This window comes from Suricata suricatta, chromosome 17, assembly GCF_006229205.1.
Source record: "Suricata suricatta isolate VVHF042 chromosome 17, meerkat_22Aug2017_6uvM2_HiC, whole genome shotgun sequence".
In the NCBI taxonomy this organism is placed as follows: domain Eukaryota; kingdom Metazoa; phylum Chordata; class Mammalia; order Carnivora; family Herpestidae; genus Suricata; species Suricata suricatta.
This window is the reverse complement of record NC_043716.1, coordinates 23565106-23592065: the sequence shown is the minus strand read 5'-3', so window position 1 is coordinate 23592065 and position 26960 is coordinate 23565106. Positions and strand designations below refer to the sequence as shown.

The 26960-nt window shown below is 37.7% G+C and overlaps 1 protein-coding gene and 1 pseudogene across 2 annotated transcripts in view; both read left to right on the top strand.

Moving 5' to 3' along the window:
• The window catches only part of USP32 (ubiquitin specific peptidase 32), a 228218-nt gene that overhangs the window by 194472 nt on the left and 6786 nt on the right, over positions 1 to 26960 (top strand). For both annotated transcript variants that reach the window (XM_029927232.1, XM_029927231.1), the window contains exons 22-30: positions 355 to 528; positions 1246 to 1420; positions 2367 to 2518; positions 3934 to 4045; positions 5344 to 5555; positions 12476 to 12660; positions 16890 to 16976; positions 17905 to 18025; positions 24789 to 24980. In XM_029927232.1, the coding sequence (XP_029783092.1) occupies positions 355 to 528; positions 1246 to 1420; positions 2367 to 2518; positions 3934 to 4045; positions 5344 to 5555; positions 12476 to 12660; positions 16890 to 16976; positions 17905 to 18025; positions 24789 to 24980 (1410 nt within the window). The remainder of the gene's footprint in view (positions 1 to 354; positions 529 to 1245; positions 1421 to 2366; positions 2519 to 3933; positions 4046 to 5343; positions 5556 to 12475; positions 12661 to 16889; positions 16977 to 17904; positions 18026 to 24788; positions 24981 to 26960) is intronic.
• Positions 14021 to 14670, top strand: LOC115281755 (annotated as a pseudogene).

Sequence of the window (26960 nt, the reverse complement as noted above, 5' to 3'; positions counted from 1 at the left end):
TAAAAAAAAAAAATATATATATATATATATATATATATATATATTTGTCTTACCTGTCTTAAATAATGTCTGTGTACATAAAGAACTGTTTGCTTATACGATACTGAACTAGGACACAGAATTGGCCAGAATGCTTTTATGTTTTGTTTTGTTTTCTTTTCTGTTTTGTGGATTTTGGGGGGATTGTTTGTTGTTGTTTTGGTCATTTGAGATTAAGACTAGAGAGATTATATTTGCTGAAATAGAGGCAGACTAAATACCTTCTTATAATGCCTCTGATTGGATTATGGGGCATGTTCATTCCAAATTTTATGGGGTAGCAAATAATGAGCTTGATTCCTGTTATATTTATAGTGGACCATAGCAAAATATGCTCCCAGGTTTAATGGGTTCCAGCAACAAGACTCCCAAGAACTCCTGGCTTTTCTTTTGGATGGTCTTCATGAGGATCTCAACCGAGTCCATGAGAAGCCGTATGTGGAACTGAAGGACAGTGATGGCCGACCAGACTGGGAAGTAGCTGCAGAGGTTTGTCGGTTTTGAGTTTCTAACGTAAGCAATAGATAAATGTTCTGGCCACAAATGTGTGTTGTACAACTTGAATGCTAACTAAACTATTTTGTGATCAGAATTCTACTGTGGAAGTCAAAGAATTTATATTTCTCTCCTTGATTCTTGTTCAGTAATGCCAAAACCAGGCATCTTTAATGAAAAATTCTAAATGTTCCCTTTTTACATTGTAAACGTTAGGGAAAGGATGCAGGAATAGTTAGTTATTCAGTAGAACTTACCCATAATTGCTTAAACAGTGTGTGCAGTGATGAATATGCATGTTTTATCTGCTTTTTAATGGATAAAGAACTTAGATACTCATTGTTACCATGGTAAGAACAAAAAAATAGGATTTTCCATCCAAATTTAATATCATATAGGTTGAATAGAAAGAATCGCATTCTATTTGAGAACTGGTTTTCTCTCCTATCTCAGTAGGCATTACATCTTAAATTTCATATCTGAATTGTAAATTTGCAGGCAGAAAGTTTCTGTATCTTAAATGAAGATTAAAGATTATGTTCTTTTTTTATTGGAGTACAGTTGACATACAATGTTATGTTAGTTTCAGAGGATTATATTCTTGACATTTAAACCTAAAATATTTAACCAATTTATATGAATTTGTATAGAAATAATTATCCTTTGAATTTTGAAAAAAAAGAAAAGCTCTCTAATCTTTTTCCTTGCTAGGCATGGGACAACCATCTGAGAAGGAATAGATCGATTGTTGTAGATTTGTTCCATGGGCAGCTGCGGTCCCAAGTCAGATGCAAAACATGTGGGCATATAAGTGTCCGATTTGACCCTTTCAATTTTTTATCTTTGCCACTACCAATGGACAGTTATATGCACTTAGAAATAACAGGTAGGTCACAAAGTTCTGAACATTTACTTAACTCCATTGTCTTTTACTTTGATCAGGTAGCCTAAGTTTGTAAGTATAGTCATTTCTTTATAATGCATTCTCATAGGGGCTCCTGGGTGACTCAGTCAGTTAAGTGTCTGACTTCAGCTCAGGTTATTTTTTGTTATTTTTTTAATGTTTTTTATTTGTTTTTGAGAGACAGAGAGAGACAGCGTGAGCAGGGGAGGGTCAGAGGGAGAGGGAGACACAGAATCTGAAGCAGGCTCCAGGCTCTGAGCTAGCTGTCAGCACGGAGTCTGACGCGGGACTCGAACCCATGAACTGTGAGATCATGACCTGAGCCGAAGCTGGACGCTCTACTGACTGAGCCACGCAGGCACCCCTCAGCTCAGGTTATGATCTCATGGTTCATGGGTTCGAGCCCCACGTCAGACTCTGTTCTGACATCTCAGAGCCTGGACCTTGCTTGGATTTTGTGTGTGTCTCTCTCTGCCCCTTCCTCACTCACACTTTGTGTCTCTCTCTGTCTTTCTCTCTCTAAAATAAACATTATAATACAGTCTCATAAAAAATTGGTCAGCATATTTTAATCTAGAAATCTAACTTCAGGCAGGAACTCCAGATTTTGGAACATGGAACTGTGCATTGTGCCCACTGATACCTCTATTAGTTTCAAACATGCCAGAAACTCTTTAAAATCTTAAGCCACTCATACTTCTATATCAGATGTACATCAAAAAGTAATGATTTCACTCAATATCATCCCTGATAATACAACCATCTGTTGTAGTTCACATATAAAATAAAAAATTCTAGACTGAAATATTTGCTATTTCCAAGTCATACACACACACACACACACACACACACACACACACAAACACACTCTGTAGTGCTTTCAGTGAAAAGTGTGGTTTACTTATAAAAGACGTTTTCTCTTTACTAGTTATTAAGCTGGATGGTACTACACCTGTACGATATGGACTACGACTGAATATGGATGAAAAGTACACAGGTTTAAAAAAACAGCTGAGTGATCTCTGTGGACTTAAATCAGAACAAATCCTTCTTGCAGAAGTACATAGTTCCAACATAAAGGTAATATTAATTTTTCTTTCTAGGATACCCTTGACTCCATCCTTAAAGATCACAGTTTTCTCAATTATTAAACAACTGAGGGGGATAACAAAACACAACAAAGAATGAACAAAAAAAACTTAAGTTGCCCATCACTGAAACATTAAAAAGGGTTGTCTACCAGCATAAAGAAGTAATAATGATAGTGGCATTAAAAGAAATTTTTTTAACGTTTTTATTCATTTTTGAGAGACAGAGACAGTGCAGGCAGGGGAGGGAAGGAGAGAGAGACGCAGAATCTGAAGCAGGTTCCAGGGTCTGAGCTGTTAGCACAGAGCCCGACGCGGGGCTCAAACCCATGACTATGAGATCGTGACTTGAGCTGAAGTCAGACACGTAACCAACTGAGCCACCCAGGTGCCCTTATAGTGGCATTTTAAAAGAAGGGAAATAGGGGCGCCTGGATGTCTCAGTTGGTTAAGCATCCTACTTCAGCTCAGATCATGATCTTGCAATTTGTGAGTTCAAGCCCTGCATAGGGCTCTGTGCTGAAAGCTTGGAGCCTGGAGCCTGTTTCAGATTCTATGTCTCTCTCTCTCTCTCTCTCTCTCTGCCCTTCCCCCACTCACACTCTGTCTCTCTCTCTCTCAAAATATAAAAGAAGAAAGCCCAGTGCTATCTGTATGGAATAATCTAGATATATCACTACAGTATAGATTTTCCCCAGTAACTATTGCTGCTATACTTTACAGCTCTTTTGTATTACCACCACTCTCACTAGAATTCTTCCTTGATTTAAGTATTTTACATATTTATAAATGTGTGCTTTTACTGTTTATTTATGAATGTACATACCTGGCCTTTCAAAACACTAAGAAGTTACCAAAGACAGATTGACATAAATCACTTTTTCATGCATACCAGCTGGAGAAGCAAGCAATTTAATAAATACATTGCCTGAAACTAATATTGCACTATATATATATATATTAAAACTTGAAACAAAAATAAATAAAAATAAAAATTAATAAAGTAACATTGCCTACCCTCAGTTAAACTCCTACCATTGATATTATTTATATTCATCTTTGGGCTTTCTGAACAAACTCCCAAGTAATTGATGTTTTCTCATGTGTAATGCAAACATAAGATCTCTCTGAGGTTTGGGATTTAGATGCTTCAAATGAAGGACAAAACAGAAGCAGTCAATTATACAAAACAACTACTTTCCTATGGAGAGGGGTAACAGTTTTGTCAGTGAGATTAGTTTTCAGTCAGTTTATCAAGCTTTCATCTTTTAGTTTGAGAAAAATTATTCAATCATCTTGTTTGTTCTGTTGGTGAAAGCATCTAAGACATTTGTTTCAGATGTATCAGAGAGATGATTTTCCATTTTATATGAAACACTTCCCCCTTCTCATCCTCTTTTTCTGTAGAATTTCCCTCAGGACAACCAAAAAGTACGACTCTCAGTGAGTGGATTTTTGTGTGCATTTGAAATTCCCATTCCTGGATCTCCGATTTCAGCCTCTACTCCAACACAGACAGGTAAGATAGAACTAGAGCTTTTTCTTGTGATTTTGGCTTTAAATATTGGCCTAAGGGTTTATACTTACTTGAGCTAAGAATGCAAAAGAATTTTGGAGCCTGATGGAAACTTTGGTGATCATTTGGCTCAGATTTCTCATTTTTTAGATGAGAAAGCTAAAATTCAGGCAACGTAAGTGACAAGCAGATGCTTATTTAACTGAATCTACCACTGAAATTCAGATTTGTAATTATTTTATCTAATACTAACATGGCAACAGATAATGTGAAAGGTATATAATATAAGATCAGAGAATAAAACAAACATGACTAAAAAGGAATCTGTTCATTGGGATAGGAAATAACAAAAAAAATGTTTATCTAATATGCATGTGATTTAATATGGTTATCCACTGAATCTTTTTGACCATTTAATATTGTTTGTCTATTCTTTATACTGCTTATAATTAGGTTTATTCCCCAACGATAAAGGGCCTCATAGAGAATGAAGCTCCTGTTGTTTGCACTTAGTAGATAGTATTGATAGTGGGTTGATGGATGATTTAGTACTTCTTTTTCTGTTTAGAGAATCATTGTTTAATAGAACTCTGCAATGATGGAGAGAGTTTTAAGTTTTCTATAATCTTTTCCATCCAATAGAATATCCACAAGTCATGTGAACTGTTGAGCACTGTTGAGACTGAAATACATTTTTAATTTGAATTTAAAAGGCATCTTTCATCCTTTGTAACAAATATATCACTTTGGTTGAGGAGGAGATGCTAATGAGGAAGGCCTTGCATTTGTGGGGACAAATATGTGAAATCTGGACCTTCCTCTTTATTTTGCTGTGTAGCTAAAACTGCTCTAAAAAAACTAAAAAGAAAAGGCTACATCTAGCTAGAAATTGTTTCAACCCAACATTTTTAGGGGAATCAAGAAATGAATTTGTAGAGAGGGAAAAGAAAACAAGTGGCAGAACTATTTGCATGCAACAATATGGTGCTGATATAGATTCTTATAAAAATTTTACTTTTATTTTTCAGAAAACTAAAAAATCTTTTTTTTTTTTACTTAACACTTCTAAGCAGTTACTTCCAGCTGTTAGTCTTGCTTTGTCATTTCATCTTAAGTATGAGTTATAAAAGTAAAGTCTGAAATTAAAATCTTCTGATCAGTCTAGAATTATTTGAATTATTATTTCTCCCCATCCTTTGCTAAAAGAGACTCTACTATAGTGATTCTTAGTCCTCATATTATTCGAGAAAAGATGGAAGCACCACAAGCTTATGATGCTGTACTTATCTTTGAATTTGTAGATTTCTCATCTTCCCCGTCTACAAATGGAATGTTTACCCTAACAACCAACGGGGACTTGCCCCGACCAATATTTATACCCAACGGAATGCCAAACACTGTTGTGCCATGTGGAACTGAGAAGAACTTCACAAATGGAATGGTGAATGGTCATATGCCATCTCTTCCTGACAATTCCTTTACAGGCTACATCATTGCAGTCCACCGAAAAATGGTTAGTTTAAATTAGGCAACTTACTGCTCATCTTACCAATGTCATTTGTGAAAAATAGCCACTTTCTGTCTTTGAAACCTCTTCATTGTGTTCACTTTCAGGGTGCTCTGTATGCTATTGTAAATGATCAGAGCCAGGACTGAGTATCACACATGTTGGCCAGTGTATGAAATAACATTCCTCAGGGGCACCTGGGTGGCCCAGTTGGTTAAGTGTCCAACTCCAGCTCAGGTCATGATCTCACAGTTCATGGTTTCGAGTCCCATGTCACGCTCTATGCTGATGGCTCAGAGCCTGGAGCCTCCTTTAGATTCTGTGTCTACCTCTCTGTCTGTCCTTCCCCCACTTGTTCGTTTTCTCTCTCTCTCTCTCTCTCTCTCTCTCTCTCTCTCTCTCTCTCTCTCTTTCTTCCCTCTTGCCTCTGACATTCCCTCCCTCCCTCTCTCAAAAAATGGGTAAACATTTTTTAAAAATTTGAAATAACTTTTCTCACTCATATTAAGCAGCAATAGGATGGCTTGTACATCCGAATACAACTTTCTTTTAAAAGTTTGTGTCTCCCATATGTTCATATAGGCATGTACATCTTCTCTGCCATGTAAGTGTGGATATATTTGGAGGTTGGTTGGTTGGTTGGTTTTTTGGAGAGAAACAAGAATGTTTTTGGGTTAAACAAGATTTTTCCTAGGACTTCTATAACACATTAGTACAAATTTTGTAGCTTAAAACAACAGAAATTTATTCTTTCATAGTTGTTTAGGCATCTTAAGACATCTGAAATCAGCAGGGCTGTGCTTCCTCCAAAGGAAGGTACGCAAGACATCTGTATGGAAAGCGATAAAATATTATTGATAAAAATTAAGGAATATTCAAATATTTGAAAGAATAGACTATGTTTATGGATTAGAAGACCAAATATTTCAAAAATCGGAGTTCTTCACAAACTGATTTGCAGATTCAGTGAACAATCCCAATATAAATGTAGACTATGTGTATGTATGCTTGTGTGTGTAAACGTGATAAGCTGATGCTAAAAGGTAGAAGCAGAGGGGCACTGGGCTAGCTCAGTAGAGTATGGGACTCTTGATCTCAAGATTATAAGTTCAAGCCCTATATTGGACATAAAGCTTACTTAAAAAGTAAAAAAAAAAAAAAAAGGATTCTCTGTCTCCCTCTCTCTCTGCCCCTCCTCTGCTCTCTCTCAAAATAATTTTTAAAAATATTATTTTAATTAAAAAAGTAAATTAAAATTTTAAAAATGTGGAAGTACAAAGCACTGGAATAACCAAGACACTCTTGAAGAGCAAAGCATAACACTGAAGTACTTAAGACATTGTGATGTTGGTGTGAGAAAAGACAAGTAGTTACCAGTGGTTTAGAATAGAGAACTCAGAGACAGATTCACAAATGTATGAACACTTGATTTACAACAAAGGTGGCATTGCAGATCAGTGAGAGAAAGACAGTTTTCATGGTCTGAGATAATTGAATAGCCATATGAAACTTGACAACTACCTCTTACCATATAATGTTCAATTCCAGGTGGACTACAGAACTAAATATGAAAACAAAACAATAAAACAGCTCCTAGAAGATAATAAAGAAGAATACATTCATGACCTTGATGTAGGGAAAGACTACTTAAATAGGATACAAAAAGTACTAACCATAAAGGAAAAGATTAATAAATTGGACATTATTAAAGTTAAGAACTTTAATTCCATCAAAAGATATCATTAAGAGCATAGAAAGGCAAGCCTTGGAGTAGAAGATGTTTGCAACTCCTACACCCCCAGAAAGGAATATAAATAACTCCTATAAATCATTAAGGAAAAAAACAATTCGGGACACTGGGTGGCTTTACCAATTGGGTGTCTGACTCTTGATTTTGGCTCAGGTCATGATCCCAGGGTTGTTGTAGGATTGAACCTGACAGCCGAGCCTCAGCTCTGTGCTGAGTGTGAGTCTGCTTAAGATTCTTTCTTTCCTTCTGCCCCTCTCCCTGTATGTTCTCTCTTTCTCAAATAAAAAATTTTTTCAATAAAAAATGGTTGATCTTAAATAAGCACTTCACAAAAAGGATATCCAAATAGCCAATAACCATATGAAAAAGTGATCAGCCACACTCCTAACCAGGGAAATGCAAATTAAATTCACATTACCATCTCACTGCACACCCATCAGAACAGCTTAGATTAAACTGACTGACAGTGATGGTTAGGATATTTGAGCAACAGGTACTCACATACACTGCTAATAAGAGTATAATACAGCTCTTTTAGGAAATAGTTTTCTAACTAAAGGTAAGCAGTTCTCCTCTTTAAATATCTACCAAACAGACGTGTGTATCAGGAGATATGTAATGAAAATATTCATTCAGACGGCAGCATTATCTGTAGTCGCCCAAAGCTGAAAAAGGATAAGGAAGTTGAGACATTCATATGACAGAATGTTATACAGCAATGAAAATGAATGAATGTAGAGTTATATTCAACATAAATGAATTTCATAAACCAAATGTGGAAAAGAACCCAGACACGAAATATGATTCTTTTCATAAATAAAAACTTTAAAAACAGGGAAAATGAAATTGACTGTTTTTATGCATATAAAGAAAAAGCAAGGAAGTGATTACCATAAAATTCAGAAAAACTGTAAACTTTTGGAGGAAGGAAGAAATTGTGATTGACAGGAAGCAGAGGGAGGCTTTTGGAGTGTTAGCTGTATACTGTTTTGATTTGACTAGTGATTATACAACTATTTGCTTTGTGATATTTCTTTAAAATGTACTTTTATCCCCTTTTGAATTAATAACTCGTGACTTAAAGTGAGCTCCTGACCATGTGGATGACGTTCTTTGGGCCGTATTCTAGACAGGATTGTATGGGATTGTATGAGTGGACAGAGAATTGAGGGATCCATTTGTACTTGGAATTGTCTTTAAGTATAGCTCCATCTACTCCTATCAGCATTTCCCTATGTCTCTCTCTCTCGCTCTCTCTCTTTTTTTTTTTTTACCAAGTATGATCTGATCATAAATTAAGAATTCTCATGTCCTTTTTTTTTAATGTCTTTATCTTATTTTGAGAGAGAGAGAGACAGCGTGTGAGCAGGGGAGGGGCAGAGAAAGAGGGAGACACAATTTGAAGCAGGCTCCAGGCTCTGAACTGTTAGCACAGAGCCCAACGCGGGGTTCTAACCCATGGACTGTGAGATCATGACCTGAGCCGAAGTCGGCTGCTTAACCGACTGAGCCACCCAGGCGCCCCCTCCTCAGCTACTTTTTAAAAAGTCTTTCTTAGAAACCAGCTCTCTTGAATTTTCATGAATATGTTTTATAAAGCACTGGGTAAGTACTTTATAAATGCATTATATACATTTTTTGGTAACTATTAGACCATGAAGCCACATTGTCAACTCTTAATTTTCACTTTTTTAAAAATGTAATTTATTGTCAATTTGGTTTTCATAAAACCCAGCGCTCATCCCAACAAATGCCCATCACCCACTTCCCCCTCTCCCCCACCCCCCATCAACCCTCAGTTCTTATTATTTAAGAATCTCTTACGGTTTGCCTCCCTCCCTCTCTGTAACTTTTTTTCCCCTTCCCCTACCCCTAACTTCTATTAAGTTTCTCAAGATCCACATATGAGTGAAAACATATGGTATTTGTCTTTCTCTGACTGACTTCCTTCACTTAGCATAATACCCTCCAGTTCCATCCACATTGCTACAAATGGCCAGATTTCATTCTTTCTCATTGCCGAGTAGTATTCCATTGTATATATAAACCACATCTTCTTTATCCATTTGTCAGTTGATGGACAGGTAGGCTCTTTCCATGATTTGGCTATTGTTGAAAGTGCTGTTATAAACATTGGGGTACCTGTGACCCATGCATCAGCACTTCTGTATCCCTTGGGTAAATTCCTAGCCGTGCTATTGCTGGGTCATAGAGTAGTTCTCTTTTTATTAATTTTCACCTTTTAACCAGTTTCCTATTTCCAGTTTCCTTCATTATCTAGACAGCTGCTTGGGAATACCTAAAATTGATTTTACCATCTGTCTGTCTCAAGTCAAATCCCTTTTCCCATTATTTCTGTGAAAGTCAGCACCATTCATTCTTTCATGCTAACGCTAAAGGCTGAGAGTAAGTGCCCTTAGGTTTTCTCCCCACTTCTAAAACCCTATATTCACTATATCACTATGCCCTTTAATTTCTTCTTTTTTTTAAAACAATGTATTTATTTTTGAGAGAGAGAGAAAGAGAGAGATCATGAATGGGGGAGGGGTAGAGAGAGAAGGAAACAGAGGATCTCAAGTGGACTCTGTGCTGACAGCTGAGCCTGATGTGCGGGGCTTGAACTCACGAACCACGAGATCATGACCTGAGCTGAAGTCGGACGCTCAATCAGCTGAGCCACCCAGGCGCCCCTTAATTTCTTTCTTTTTTTTTTTTTAATTTATTCTTTCATTTTTGAGAGAAAGAACACAAGTGAGGGAAGGGCAGAGAGAGGGAGACCCAGAATCCCCAGCAGGCTCCAGGCTCTGAGATCTCAGCACAGAGCTCAATGCGGGGCTTGAACTCTTGAACCGTGAGGTCATGACCTGAGCCGAAGTCAGATGCTTAACCACCTGACCCCCCCAGGCACCCATCCCCTTAATTTCTTCTTTTAAAATACTACTTGAATTTACAATTTCTGCATTTTCATTGCCACCTTCTTTCAGACGTTTTTGATCTCATGATTGAATTACTTTGAAAGTAGGTGGGGTTTTTTTGGTCTCTTTCTACAAGGTAAAAGATTAATTGGAAAGAGGCAAGGCAACATAGGCAAGAATATTCAGAAAATCTAGAAATGGGAAAACGGTATTAATGCAACAAATAAAGGACAAGTCAATTTAAAGGAAAAGAAAGAAAGAAAGAAGTGGTTTACATGGACCAGAGAAGTCAAAAGAGTAAAAATTGCAGTTTTGCAGTGTAACCAAGTAAAGAAATGGAGCAAGTACTTTGAACAGTTGGGTCAATGAGTTTTTTCAGCCGAGAGGAAAAGTTGTGAGGAGAGAGCAAAAAGAGGATTCCTGGTATTAGGAAAGCTGGGAGTGTTATTCCCATGAGGAACTGAGTAGTATATCCCAATGGTAGTAGGAGAAGTTACATTCAAGAGGATGAAAATTTTGTGTAGGTTTAGATAAGAGCTACACTAAGAGTAGAGGAAAGAGGTCATTGCTTAGATGATCTCATTTATTTAGTAAAATAAGTCATCTGCTGAGAGTTGGAGTGGAAGAACAGTAGAAGTTTAAGGAGAGAAGAACTAACCTATATTTTTAGATTTTTGTTTTATTGGTTGATTGGTTGTTTGGGTTTTTTTAGAGAGAGTATGCACACAGGTCTGGGGGGCAGAAGGAGAGGGAGAGAGAGAATCTTAAGCAGGCTCGACACCCAGCACAGAGCCCAATGCAGAGCTTAGATCACGACCTGAGCCTAAATCAAGAGTCAGATGCTCAACTGATTGAGCTACCCAGGTGCCCCTGTTTTTAGATTTTTGAAAAATAGTTGTTCTGACTTCTGTCCACATATCTGTGAGTCTTATAAGAACATCAGCACATGAAATACAGTCTTAGAATCATGTATTTAGCTAAGCTTCAATGAATAATGGCAAGGGATACCTGGCTGGCTCAGTTGGTAGAGCATGCAACTCTTGATCTCCTGGTTGTAAATTTGAAACCCACATTGGGTATAGATGTTACTTAAAAATAAGATCTTTAAAAAAATAATTTTAAAAATGAATAATGGCAAGATAAAATGCTTGAGAATGTGAAATGAAAGTCTTTTCACTTAGAAACTAAATAACCGTTAGTGAATTTATAAGTTGTTGATTTAGCTTCTCTAACTACATAAAGACCACACTTAAAGAATTAAATGTCCACGTGCTCAGCAGGTTTTTTTTTTTTTTTTTTTTAGTTATCCTGAATTCCAGTCAACTTTTCTATTATACTAAACTTTTGTTTTATTAGGTAGCCATTTCCAGGCTACTTCTGTGCAGTATCTCTATGTTAAAGAATGTCATAAAAATCTCCTTAACAGACTAAAAGCAACTATTTTTAAAGTTTACTTTTCTTTTATTTTATCATGTAATTAAAAAACAAAAAAAGACTAAAGTCAGCTCAGCTCCTTTGGGAAGGTGCATAAGTTGTTACAACATTAAGTGGCTGGGTTTCATGTCTTCCCAAACATTTAGGAATTACTACTCTAACAGCAGTTATCCACACCTTATTAGAAAATTACATTTTGAGGCAGTTTTGGCTTACTGGCATACTTTCTAGAGGAAGGATTTTAAGTGGTTTTAAAAGACTTGCATTAGGAAATTATTACTAGTTTTTACATGTGATTCCGTGTGTGTGAGAAATACTTATCAGAGAAAACTAGTTTGAAAATATTAAATGCTGAAAACTCAAGTTTGATAGCAGTCTTAAAACTGGCAATACATCAACCTTTCCATGACTCCACTCTAAATAACCATTCTCGGGGCACCTGGGTGGCTCAGTCAGTTGAGCGTCCGGCTTTGGCTCAGGTCATGATCTCACGGTTTGTGGGTTTGAGCCCCGTGTCAGGCTCTGTGCTAACAGCTCAGAGCCTGGAGCCTGCTTCAGATTCTGTGTCTCCCTCTCTCTCTGACCCTCCCCTGCTCGTGCTGTCTCTCTCTGTCTCTCAAAATAAATAAATTTTTTTAAAGCCATAAAATAAATAAATAACCATTCTCATTATATTAATTAAAGGTGGTTTTATAAATAAAGAGAAGTGTGGTAGTGACTGCTTTGAAAATGATACTGAAGGCTGTTATTGGCAGTCTTAGAAGAACAAAAGGGAGGAATCAAAGGCCTGTCTTCTCAGCCCTTTCTTCTTTTGTTTATACATACAGATGAGGACAGAACTGTACTTCCTTTCATCTCAGAAGAATCGCCCCAGCCTTTTTGGAATGCCACTGATTGTTCCATGTACTGTAAATACCCGGAAGAAGGACCTGTATGATGCAGTCTGGATTCAGGTGTCTCGATTAGCCAGCCCACTCCCACCTCAGGAAGCCAGTAACCATGCTCAGGATTGGTGAGTTTAGAGGATCAGCCCGGACAGGTGGTTTCCAAACTCAGGCAGAAGAAGAATTTATATGAATTCTGTATAAATATAGGACACATTCCATGTTAGGTTTATCACTCTTTGAAAAGCCAATCAGAAAGCGTATAATTCAACCATTTGGTTTGATCTTTTGAGTAGGAGAGACTATACAGCTTCCTTTTATGACCTAGACACTCAAGTGTCTAATAATCCTTTCATTCTGGACTCTCTTACCTGAAGTCCCTCCTGCTAATGTTTTAAATGCTTCAGGTATTATCCTTGACCTCTGTTACTGCAAAACTAGAGTTATGAATTCACCAGGGAATTTGTATACTCTCAACTTGCTGAAATGCAGAATGGAAACAGTCATGTACATTTCTATACATGAACTCTGAAAAATCCCCGTGCCATAACAGATGATTCATTTGGATTGTTTGCATGCTTTGTTAGTTTAACTTGGAGGGCCACCTGTGTGGCTCAGTCAGTTAAGTGTCTGACTGTTGATTTCGGCTCAGGTCATAATCCCAGGGTTGTGGAATTGAGCCCCATGTCAGGGTCTTTGCTGAGCATGGAGCCTGCTTAAGATTCTTTCTCTCCTTCTCTCTCTCTTATTACCTCCCTCCCTCTCCTTCTACCCTTCTCTCTCTCTCTCTCTCTCTCTCTCTCTCTCTCTCTCTCTTTCTCTCTCTCTCTCTCTCTCTCTCTCTCTCTCAAATTAAAAAAATAATAATTTAAGTAAAAGATAAATTTTAAAGGAAAACTACAAATAATAAGCAATTTAGTTGAGGAATGTCATGTTTTGTAAAAATGAAAATAGGGCAGAATTCAATTTGAAGTGAAAGTGTGATTGAATTGAAGGATTTTCAGATGAGGACTCCTTCTTGGGCTTGCTAATGAATTGCATATGTAATATGAGGGAAAGAGGAACCCACGCTTGGTTTTCAGCCTGAGCAAATTGTGAATGGTGGTAACATTTAATGTGAGGAAGGAGTAGGTTTGAGCAAGAGATGACAGGAATCAAGTTAAATTCAAGACCTATGTTATCTTTTCAAGTGGGAAATAGGGGCACCTGGTTGGCTCAGTGAATTAAGTGTCAGACTTCGGCTCATGGTTCGTTGGTTCAAGCCCTGCATCCAGCTTTGTGCTGACAGCTCAGAGCCTGGAGCCTGCTTTGGATTCTTTGTTTCCTTCTCTCTCTGTGCCTCCTCCATTCATGCTCTGTTTATCTCTATCTCAATAATAAATAAACATCAAAAAAATGTTTTTAAATGGGAAATAGACTTAAGTGTCCTTTGTTGGAGGTATAAAAATATAGGTGTCATCCACAAATAGTTGGTATTTAAAGCCCTGAGACCAGATGATAACATTTAGAGAGTAAGAGATAGAGAAGATACCCCCAGTGTAATTCCTGATGCATTCCAACATTTGGAGGTTGAAAATTGACAATAGAGGAGATTGAGAAGGAGCAGCCAGTGATGAAAAGAAAATTAGGAGTGAGTAGTGTCCCAGAAGTTAAGTGAAGAAGTTTTTAAAGGAAGAACTGATCAGTTTCATATGCTATGGTCAGATTTAGTAAGAAGAGGCCTGGGAACTGACCACTGGACTTGATAAGATGGCAGTCTTTGGTTAGGTCTGGAGTCCCTGGCTAGGAATGGACACCTCCTCGTTTGCTAGAGATTTACTCCACCCGTTTTTGGAAGAGGAAAAGAAAAAACATAAAAAGAAACGGCTAGTTCAAAGCTCAAACTCCTATTTTATGGATGTAAAATGTCCAAGTTGCTACAAGATTACCACGGTTTTCAGCCATGCTCAGACGGTGGTTCTTTGTGTAGGCTGTTCAACAGTGTTGTGCCAGCCAACGGGAGGAAAGGCCAGACTCACAGAAGGGTGTTCATTTAGAAGAAAGCAACACTAATGATCCACAGCACCTCTTGAATTTGTGTTATATTGCAGAAAGCCTCATCAGTTCAATAATTCCAGTTAATCTACCAAGATAATGTAATTATGTTTAATTTTGTAAGGTATACAACAGTCATCTCCTATTTTGGTGTCAGTTTTTCAGTATTTGATTATGGGCAAAAAAAAAAAAAGATGGCAGTCTTTGGTGACCTTTGCAAAGCTATTTTTAGTACAGATGGAATGGTTAGATGAAGGCATGGAGGTTAGAATAGGTTAAAGAGAAAATAGTCCTACGGCAATAAAAAAGATAATAAAAGTTAGCCTTTTAGAGATAACACACTGAATGAATGAAAATGATAAAATGCGTCTAATTTCCTTCAAAATAATCTAGTGGGTCACAATAGCCAAGAGATAGAAACAACCCAAATGTCCATCAGCAGACAAATGGACAAACTGTGGTATGTGTATACAATGGAGTAATTGTCAGCCATAAAAAGGAATGAAGTTCTGATACACACTACAACATGGATGAACCTTGAAAACATGATTATGTTTTCATAAATACTGTATGATTTCACTTTTAAGAGATATAGTGAGTAGGCAAATTCATAGACAGAAATTAGATTAGAAGTTAATAGGGTTTGGGAGTAAAAGAGTATTATTGCTTAATGGGTATAGAGTTTCTGTTTGGGAAGGTGAAAAAGTTCTGGAAATGGATGGTGGTGATGGTTGCACAGACAGCATTGTGAATGCATTTATGCCACTGAATTGTATACTTAAAAATGGTTAATGAGGCGCCTGGGTGGCTCAGTCGGTTAAGCGTCTGACTTCGGCTCAGGTCATGATCTCATGGTTCATGGGTTCAAGCCCCACATCAGGCTCTGTGCTGACAACTAGCTCAGAGCCTGGAACCTGTCTTCGGATTCAGTGTCTCCCTGTCTCTCTGACCCTCCCCTGCTCATGCTGTCTCTCTCTCTCTCTCAAAAATAAATAAAAACATTTTTAAAAAGGTTTTTTTAATGGTTAAATGGTAGGAGTGCATAGGTGGCTCATTCGGTTAAGCATCCAACTCTTGATCTCAGCTCAGGTCTTGATCTAAGTGTTGTGAGTTCAAGCCCCACATTGGGCTCCACATATTTTCCCATGGTTTATTTATTTTTTTTAATGGAATAAAAGAACTTATTGAGCTAAGTAAGGGTATAGATGGTTGATGATTATGATAGTTGAGTGACCAATACATGGGGGTTCATTGTACAGTTCTCTATTTTTGTGGGAGTTAATGTCAGTAAATTTGAGTGTTTAGATTAGATGGACAAATTCCTGGAATCAAGGATCTATATAAAATATGATTATTTTGAGCAACAGTGGATAAGGAGGAAAGGGAGGATTTGAGGGCAATAATTAACAATTTCTCTTTGGTCAAAGAATTATTAATGATACTTGAATAAATGATTTAAAAATAAGAGGTAGTTGTTGCAAAGTAGGATACATGGAACTGAGAGTTTTGGAAGTGGTAAAGTCCGTATCATGGTTTCATTACCTTTAGCAACCATGTAACAACTACTACCAATTGCCAAATGTGTTGTCTTGCATTGCTTCTTATTGGGGCAAGGATGAATACTTTAAGTGGGAGAATCAAGGCTGTCTTGCAGTTAAAAGACATTACTCTAAAAATATTAGGTAGCTTATAGCTTTGAGTAGTTAGGCAGAGAAAAGGGGTGCCTCACAATGTACTACATCAGGATCAGATTTAAGAAAGATTCTGAGGCACCTGGCTGCCTCAGTTGGACGAACATGTGACTTGATCTTAGGGCGTGAGTTTTGGGTATAGAGATTACTAAATCAAAACTTAAAAAAAAATTCTAAATATATAGTCAGCTCTTCTAAAAACCTTTATGATCTTTAGGCTTTCTGTGCTGTGTCAATGTTCTTGTCCTGGAAAGGCCTAATTATTTTAGTTTAATATGAATTAATATGAATTAAATCTTGTGATAGAATTAGGGTTGAAAGATAATTGGTATTTGGTTTCATGATTAGCTTATCTTATAAAATTTATGTGGACCACATGTACTCTTTCAGAGACATCTGGCAGTCTAGTCTGTCTACCCTTCTGTAAGCAGGGATAGAACATGGGAGCCCTGAGTGGGGGTGGTACAGGGCTGCTGCTAATGGGTTAAAATAATTAACATTCAACTGTCAACCGTGAGCATACTGCTCTGACAGATGCTCCTTCCTAGGGTTACTTCAAGAGAAAATGAAAAGGAGTTAAGACCTCAAATCAGATATGTTTTTTATACTCTTCGGTTTATATTCTGTTTCAGTGATGACAGTATGGGCTATCAGTATCCCTTCACTCTACGAGTTGTGCAGAAAGACGGGAACTCCTGTGCTTGGTGCCCGTGGTATAGGTAACGTAACCTTCTGTAAAAGAAAAATCTTAGTAGCATCACAGCTTCACATGCTATACCTTTTTTGTGAGGATTCCAGTTTTTAGAAGTAATATTAAATAATAAGCTTGAAATAAACATCCCCATTGTTGTTTCATCTTTTTCTTGTGCAGTCGATAGCTGAATTTGCTCTTGAGCCTTAGCTGGTTGTGTAAACTCTGTGGTCCTCATTGAATTTATAGTTTACGATCAACATTTATTATTTTATACCTTCTCCTTATATATAAATCAGCTTAGCAATTCTGAGCCCAGTAGAATATAATTGTCTACTTACTAGACTTCTTGGAAATCTGTTTCTGATTTTTAGAAGAATTATGGAGACTGATTGGTCAGTACTGTTGCAGTGTGCAAACTACCTGAGTACTGAAGTCCACTTTCAGAGAACTATAATAGACTCAGCAGATGGAATCTAAATAGGCATTGAAATCATGGCTTTGTCATAGTCCTTCCCTTCTCAAATTTTTACAGACATTTCTTTAGTGTGCCACTTTACAAACAAGGAAATAGGCATTGTTATATCAGATGAATTGTCCTACCTCAAGGCATTAAATGACTAAATTTAGAATTTTCTTAGAGGTGTATTATCTCAGACATCCAATCCCCATGTCATTTATTTCCCATAAAGTCCACATACTCATGTGGATTAACAAATGATTATCAAGTGCTTTGAAAAACCAAAGACTTGAGAAGAGATAAGCATGCTTCCCTAAAATAATAATAATTACTAATACATCTTCATGAATTTATCAGTCTTAAGTTAGAAGCCCATGACAGATTCTGAACCCAAGAAAGAAAGTGGAGAAGTAGAAAGGGAGAATTTTCTGAAAAAGAAAAATTTTGAGTCTTGCATAATTATTCCTTCCTTAATAGATCATTTTCACCCTTTTAGATTTTGCAGAGGCTGTAAAATTGATTGTGGAGAAGACAGAGCTTTCATTGGAAATGCCTATATTGCTGTAGATTGGGACCCCACAGCTCTTCACCTCCGCTATCAAACATCACAGGAAAGGGTAAGTACTCAAGGCCACCGTAAAATGGTAGTTTTCATACGTAAAAATTCCCCAGTTTACTGTATTGTGACATTTCTGTTTTAGGTGATTTAAATACAATCAGAAAAACATTCACTGCTGTTCCCTGTGGCAGTTAATACAGTGACATGATTACATGGATGTTTCCGTTTTCCCACTTGTATTGGGACATTACATTCCAAAAAATACCACTAATCAGTAAATCTCAAAACTCTGGGTATGATTAAGATGTTATATTGTTTGGCCATCACATACCAAGCAATAAATAAGTACCTTTTTGCCTATTTATTAATTATTACAGCTATAGCATTTGGTAACCACTGTAACTTTGCTCAAAGGCATCCCAGGGCTGTAGTGCTTAATGGGCATGGTTATCAGAAAAATTAAAGAAAAGATTGAATGTTTTAAGACTGGGCACCTAAGAGTGTATCTCAGTGGCTATTTTTTTTTATAATAGTTTATTGTCAAATTAGTTTCCATATAACAGCCAGTGCTTCTCCCCACAAGTGCCCCCCACCATGACCATCACCCCCTCCCTCCCTCCCCCTCCCCCTTCCCCTTCAGTCCATGGTTCGTCTCCAGTATTCAGTAGTCTCCCTTGATCTGTGTCCCTCACTCTTCCCGGCTCTCTTTCCCCCTTCCTCTCCCCATGGTCCCCTGCCAGGTCTCTCCTGTTAGACCTATGAATGCAAACATATGGTATCTATCCTTCTCTGCCTGACTTATTTCGCTTAGCATGACACCCTCAAGGTCCATCCACTTTCCTACAAATGGCTATACTTCATTCTTTCTCATTGCCATATAGTACTCCATTGTATATTTATACCACATCTTCTTGATCCACTCATCAGGTGATGGACATATAGGTTCTTTCCATGATTTGGCTATTGTGGAAAGTGTCAGTGGCTATTTCTTCACACTTACTAAATTCCTCTACTTCCAAAACAGTTTTTACATTTTGAAAATGTTCATGTTTTTAAAATATTACTTCAAAAAGACTACTAACTCAAAATATTTGCCAAATATTGTTGAAGGATAGATTGGGTAGATAGTTGGTGGATAGAGATATGATGAATCTGATGGAGAAATAAAAGCAATAGAATCAAAGGATTTTTTTTTTAATCACATGAAGAATTGTAGTTTTGCTTTATGAGGCTCTTGATGGAAATTTCCAGTGTATAATCTGAAAAGCTCGGGAGGCCATTCTGCTTATAGAAAGAAAGGTCTACGTGACCTGTTAAATCTCACCCCATTTCCACTTACAGTGATGCTCTTAGGATACCATGGAAACCAGCTTGCTCTTGAGATATCCTGCCTTGCTGGGGATTGTAGCCACATGACTAATTTCTTCTTACTAAATTTCTCTTCCTACCTGTGATTTCTGCATGTGCTTAGAGAGTCACATAGACAAAATGATATACCTTGGTACAAAATTGACATTATTGCCCATATATTTTATGTTGTTTATCCCAGTAAAATTTCCCTTCTAGGAATTTATTCTAGGGAAATACTTCAGTGCTGACAAATATTCATCATAGCAATTTTTAGAACACTAAAAAAATTAGAGACAACTTGTGTTTGTCCCACATTAGAAGACTGGTTAAATAAAGCATAGTGTATTGATTGGATAAAATATGTAGTCACCAGGAGTATTTACTAACATATGGGAAGATACTTAACAATGTCGTGTATTTTTTAATTTGCTTTTTTATTTACATCCAAGTTAGTTAGCATATTGTGCAACAATGATTTCAGGAGTAGATTCCTTAATGCCCCTTACCCATTTAGCCCATCCCCCCTCCCACAACTCATCCAGCAACCCTCTGTTCTCTATATTTAAGAGTCTCTTATGTGTTGTCCCCCTCCCTGTTTTTATATTATTTTTGCTTCCCTTCTCTTATGTTCATTTGTTTTGCATCTTAAATTCCTTATATGAGTAAAGTTATATAATATTTGTCTTTCTCTGACTAATTTGGTTCAGCATAATACCCTCTAGTTCCATCCATGTAGTTGCAAACGGCAAGATTTTATTCTTTTTGATTGCCTAGTAGTACTTTGATAGTGTGTGTGTGTGCGCGCCACATCTTCTTTATCCATTCATCCATCAGTGGACATTTGGGCTCTTTCCATGTTTTGGCTATTGTTGATAGCGCTGCTATAAACATTGGGGTGCATGTCCCCCTTTAAAACAACACACCTGTATCCCTTGGATAAATACCTAATAGTGCAATTGCTGGATCATAGAGTAGTTCTATTTTTAATTTTTTGAGGAACCTCCATACTGTTTTCCAGAATATCTGCAGCAGTTTGCATTCCCACCAGCAGTGCAAAAGTATTCCCCTTTCTCTGCATCCTCGCCAACATCTATTGTTGCCTGAGTTGTTAATGTTAGCCATTCTTTTTTTTTCTTTTTTTTTTTAAATAGTTTATTGTGAAGTTGGTTTCCATATAACACCCAGTGCTCTTCCCCACAAGTGCCCTCCTCCATCACCACCGCCTCTTTTCCCCTCCCCCTTTAGCCCTCGGTTTGTTTTCAGTATTCAGTAGTCTCTCTCTCTCCCCAACTCTCTTTCCCTCTTCCCCTCCCTCTGGTCCTCCATTAGGTTTCTCCTGTTCTCCTGTTAGACCTATGAGTGCAAACATGGTATCTGTCTTTCTCCGCCTGACTTATTTCACTTAGCATGACACCCTCAAGGTCCATCCACTTTGCTACAAATGGCCAGATTTCATTCTTTCTCATCAACATATAATACTCCATTGTATATATATACCACATTTCTTGATCCATTCATCAGCTGATGGACATTTAGGCTCTTTCCATGATTTGACTATTGTTGACAGTGCTGCTATGAACATTGGGGTACATGTGCCCCTATGCATCAGCACTTCTGTATCCCTTGGGTAAATTCTTAGCAGCGGGGGAGTTCTATGGATAGTTTTTTGAGGAACCTCCACACTGTTTTCCAGGGCAGCCGCACCAGTTTACATTCCCACCAACAGTGTAGGAGGGTGCCTGTTTCTCCACATCCTCGCCAGCATCCATAGTCTCTTGATTTGTTCATTTTAGCCACTCTGACTGGTGTGAGATGGTATCTCAGTGTGGTTTTGATTTGTATTTTCCTAATGATGAGTGATGTTGAGCATTTTTCATGTGTCTGTGAGTCATGTGGATGTCTTCTTTGGAGAAGTGCCTATTTATGTCTTTTGCCCATTTCTTCCCTGAATTATTTGTTTTTTGGGTGTTGAGTTTGATAAGTTTTTTTATAGATTTTGGATACTAACCCTTTATTTGATATGTCATTTGCAAATATCTCCTCCCAACCCAAAGGTTGCCTTTTAGTTTTGCTGATTGTTTCCTTTGCCGTGCAGAAGTGTTTTATTTTGATGAGTCCCAATAGTTCATTTTTGCTTTTGTTCCCTTGCCTCCAGAGATATATTGAGTAAGAAGTTGCTGTGGCCAAGTTCAAAGAGGTCTTTGCCTGCTTTCTCCTCTAGGATTTTGATGGCTTCTGTCTTATGTTTAGGTCTTTCATCCATTTTGAGTTTACTTTTGTGTATGGTGTAAGAAAGTGGTCCAGGTTGTTTTTTATATCGCTGTTCACTTTTCCCAGCACCATTTTCTAAAGAGACTATCTTTATTCCATTGGATATTCTTTCCTGCTTTGTCAAAGTTGAGTTGTCCATATGTTTGTGGGTCGATTTCTGGGTTCTCTGTTCTGTTGATCTGAGTGTCTGTCTTTGTGCCAGTACCATACTGTTTTGATGATTACAGCTTTGTAATATAACTTGAAGTCCAAAAGTGTGATGCCCCCAGCTTCGGTTTTCTTTTTCAAGATTGCTTTAGCTATTCAGGGCCTTTTCTGGTTCCATGTAAATTTTAGAATTGTTTGTTCTAGCTCTGTGAAGAATGCTGGTGTTATTTTGATAGGGATTGCTTTGAATATGTAGATTGCTTTGGGTAATATTGACATTATAACAATATTTATTCTTCCAATCCAGAAACATGGAATATTTTTCCTTTTTTTGTGTGTCTTTGGTTTCTTTCATAAGCTTTCTATAGTTTTCAGTGTATAGATTTTTGACAAAATACAACATCCTTTCATGATAAAAACCCGCAAGAAAGTAAGGATAAAAGTATCATACCTCAAGATCATAAGAGCTATATATGAAAGACCCACTGCTAATATCATCCTCAGTGGGGAAAGACTGAGAGCTTTCCACCTGACATCAGGACCACGACAGGGGTGCCCACTCTCACCACTCTGATTCAACACAGTATTGGAAGTCTTGGCCTTGGCAGTCAGACAACATAAAGGAATAAAAGGCATCCAAATCAGCCAGGAGGAAGTCAGACTTTCACTCTTCTCAGATGACATGATACTCTATGTGGAAAGCCCAACAGATTTCACCAAAAAACTGCTAGAAGTGATCCATGAATTCAGCAAAGTCCTAGGATTTATATAAAATCAATGCCCAGAAATTCATTGCATTCCTATACACCAATAATGAAGCAACAGAAAGAGACATAAAGGAATTGATCCCATTTACAGTTGCACAAAACCCATAAAATACCAAGGAATAAACCTAACCAAAGAGGTATCATGGGTTTTCTTTAAAGAATGGTATAAAATTGCATATACTGAGAAATCTTTTCAATATGAAAAAAATACTGTTTAGGGAAAGGACAGAAGAAAAGCTGCCAATATTTTGACAGTGTTTGTCTTTGTATTAAGAATAAAAAAGTTTCCCTGCCTTTTTATGTATTCCCATACTTTCCAAAATTTCTATGTGAATGTTTTATTTGGTAAATAGGAAAAAAAGACAATTGCTCTTAGTCACTTGCTTTTTATTTACACTTCACATTCCTCAATAGATAATTGAACTAGATAGCTTCTTATACCTCCCTCTTTTTCTAATATTCTTTATCATGTGAGAAAGCTATGTTTTCATTTTTTATATTTTTTGTTAACAATGAGCTTTCAGATAGAAGGAGGGTGCTGATGAGTGATTTAAACTATATGAACAGTGGTAGAGGATCTGAGAATGGATCCTGGGAGATAAAAAAGGATTCTTTGTCAGTTAGTGAAGTTTTATTGGTAAATAAAAATTATTGTCAGTCCACAGATACATTTTTTTTATCAGCCTTTCTCCCTGTCTCCATCTAGCTCTATAGCCTATGTGTTCTGTAAGAAATATAGTCAATAAAGATCTACGGTCTTTACTAGCTTATGGTAATTTGTAGTTGGTCATAAAGCATCCCTGATAGAGATAATGGGGATAATGTTTGACTGGCTATGAGAAAAGAATATTACTCTTTTTCTACTCTGATTCCAGCAACCAGGATGCAACATATTTCCACTGACATTGAAGCATCTCAGTTTTTCCCTCGGAGGACTAGCTCTAAAGATGATGAAAGTTAGTATCAGAAAAGAAGGGAGTAACCTAAAATCAGGCTAGATTTACCATTCTTAAAAAGAGGACTTTCCTCTAAGATCCTCTTTTTATATGAGGTCTTTAGAAACGAGTAGTGATGCAATGCTAAAACCTGCTAAAACCATTAATTGCATGATCAGCCCCAGCATTTGACAACCTGTGACTCAGCTATCCTCTCATGTCAGGAAAAAGCCACATGTGAAAACCTGTTATAAGCTGAATGTGCTCAGCCATGCCAGTGTGTAAGCCAGGCAGCTCAATGTTCCCAGCATGCGTTCAGGAAGGAAAACAGAAGGGAAGTTGCCTCAGGAAAAGAGTAAATTTGCCTCTGGAAGGGATGAGTAAGAAGTTTGGTAGTGGACATGTGTGTGCCCTTTCCCCAGAAAGAGAGGCACTTATTGTTGGACTTCGTGTCAAGGCCCCACCCTGGGATGAAAAGATCTGTGTGTGAAGTCTCGTGGTAGCATTCAAAGTGCTGGTGCTAGGCCTCGCCCACTGTGGTTCTCCAGTGCTGTTAAGTGGCAGCCAAGAACGGGAGAGGGAATATTAACGCAAATGAGTTTTATCCTGTGAGGTTTCATGCTCTGGTATGTTGCCTTCTCATGGTGAGCTTTTTGGTACCCTTTCTTATTTAATCTATAACTGGCATCTGTGTTTCAATGGTATTTTTTTCTCCTAGCCGCTATAAAGCCTGCAGCATATTAATAATGTTTTGTCTTTGTGGTTGAAAATAAATGGTCTAATCTCAACACCCCTGAGACTCACCCCAGACTTGAGGGTGAGCTCACATGTAAGCTGTTTTCGGATTTCAAAATTATAAAAATGAGGTACAATAGCCACTAGTCTATTGAATACCTAAATGTGCCCGATTCAAATTAAGAAGTTTATAGATTTCAAAGACTTAGTAAAAAGGAATCTAAAACATGTCATCAATAATTCTTTTATTGATCACACATTGAAATGATACTGTTTTGAATATATTGGATTAAATAAAATATACCATTAAATTAAAAAGTTGTAAAATAAACAGGCAGTTTCTTGTTTTTATCTTATTGAAGAATTAAGAAAATTTTCAAGAAAAGCCATTATGGTCATATAAATAGAAATTTGATCCAGGAGGTTATTGATGTGATTAATGGAAATACAGCATTTGCTCAGACTCTAGTTTGGGTTATGTTTTCTTTTTCCGCATGTAGAGTAAAATGAGAGTGAGTCACCTAACGGATGATACATAGCCATGCATGGGAGCATTTTAAACTCCCTTCCTCCCTTACACCCCTTCTCTTATTCCTCTTGTTCCCTCCACCTCCAGGTTGTAGATGAACATGAGAGTGTGGAGCAGAGTCGGCGAGCACAAGCTGAGCCCATCAACCTGGACAGCTGCCTCCGTGCTTTCACCAGTGAGGAGGAGCTAGGGGAAAATGAAATGTACTACTGTTCTAAGTGTAAGACCCACTGCTTGGCAACCAAGAAGCTGGATCTCTGGAGGCTTCCCCCTATCCTGGTATGTTTCACCCCTGCCTTCTCTCCTGAGAGAACAGGAGCCTACCATAAAAGAAAGAAGCCATGAACTAATAGGAATTTTGTTCTTTTGAGAATAAAACCCTCCCTGTGGCAGTGTTTAAAACACCTTTGCTGTGTAAGGATTTTGTGTTGTACACAGAAAGTAATTGTTCTACACATGTTATTGCTAGTTCCTGCTCTGAAGGAGCATACAGGCTAGAAGGAGAGAGCGGTCATCTAGACCATTAATTGTAGTTCAGTGCGGTATATGAGAAGTGCCACAAGTTCTGCATCCTGGAGAAAGTGAACTTCAGGAGAAAGTGAAAGCACTGGTGGCTCTAGAGAGAAAATCTTTATGCTTGCTCTTTAGGCTCTTCTAGAAGTGCAGCTAAGCCTGAGTCTCCAGTCCCACTGTGCTGGTCACATGGCCACAGCACAAGCACACAGGTGCACTTGGGCTTATGTGTTCCTTTACACGTGGTTTACTACTTCTGCCTTCTTCCTTCATAGAGTAGAAGATGCTTCTGTTGCTTGTCAGGAAAGTTTGAAGTGACAGATCTTCCTGTTGACTTCAGAAAATTTTTTCTGGGGCACCTGGGTGGCTCAGTCAGTTGGGCGTCTGACTTCGGCTCAAGCCATGATCTCACCATTCATGGGTTCAGGCTCTGCATCAGACTCTGTGCTGCCAGCTCTGAGCTTGGATCCTGCTTTGTATTCTGTGTCTCCCTCTTTCTCTCCCCCTTTTCTGCTCGCACTCTGTCTCTCCCTCCAAATAAATATTTAAAAAAAATTTTTTCTGTGTGGTGGAAGTATCATAGCAAATGTAACTGTAAGGCATTGATACATTTTTTAAAAAAATTTTTTAATGTTTATTTTTGAGAGAGACAGAGTGCAAGTGGTGGGGAGGGCAGAGAGAGAGGGAGACACAGAATCCAAAGCAGCCTCCAGGTTCCAAGCAGTCAGCACAGAGCCTGAAAGGGGGCTTGAATTCACGGACCTCAAGATCATGACCTGAGCTGAAGTCAGACACTCAACCAACTAAGCCACTCAAGCACCCTAGGCATTGGTATTTTTTAACTAGACCTTGTGTGTACTTTGTCTTGTTTATGTCATCTTCCTTTTAATATGTGAGACTGTAAATGTAGGTTTTTCTTTCCTTAGACAAAAACAACTTCCCAGGAAAGGATGTATAGGAAATTAATAATATTGATTAGCTTGCTCCAGAGATGAGAATTCTGGGAAGAGATAAAAAGGACAGAGCAGGCTTGGGATAGGTAGGTAGGAAGGGGCCAAATTAATTTTTAATTGAGGTATAATTAGTGTGAAATTAAATATAGATTTTAAATGTCTAGTTTGGTGAGTTTTGATTATTATATATACTTGTATAATAATCACATAGAGGGACACCTGGGTGGCTCAGTCGGTTAAGCCTCCGACATCGGCTCAGGTCAGATCTCACGTTCGTGGGTTCGAGCCCTGCGTCAGGCTCTGTGCTGACAGCTAACTCAGAGCCTGGAGCCTGCTTCCGGTTCTGTGCCTCCTTCTCTCTCTGACCCTCCCCCTCTCATGCTCTGTCTCTCTCTGTGTCAAAAATAAATAAAACAAAAAAATAATAATAATAATCACATAGAACATAAGCAGTAAAGGCATTTATATAAAAAATATGTTTTCGATGTCTTCAAAGAATAATGAATAAATATTATGTTGAGAGCTTGGTGGACTGCTATAGATCCATATACCAGTATGCCCCTTAGGAAGGGTTTTTCTTTTGTGGTTCCATATGAATTTGAGGATAGTTTGTTCTAGCTTTGAGAAGAATGTTGGTGCAATTTTGATGGGGATTGCATTGAATGTGTAGATTGCTTTGGGTAGTAATGACATTTTCACAATGTTTATTCTTCCGATCCATGAACAGGGAATGTTTTTCCATTTCTTGGTGTCTTCTTCAATCTCTTTCATAAGTTTTCTATAGTTTTCATCA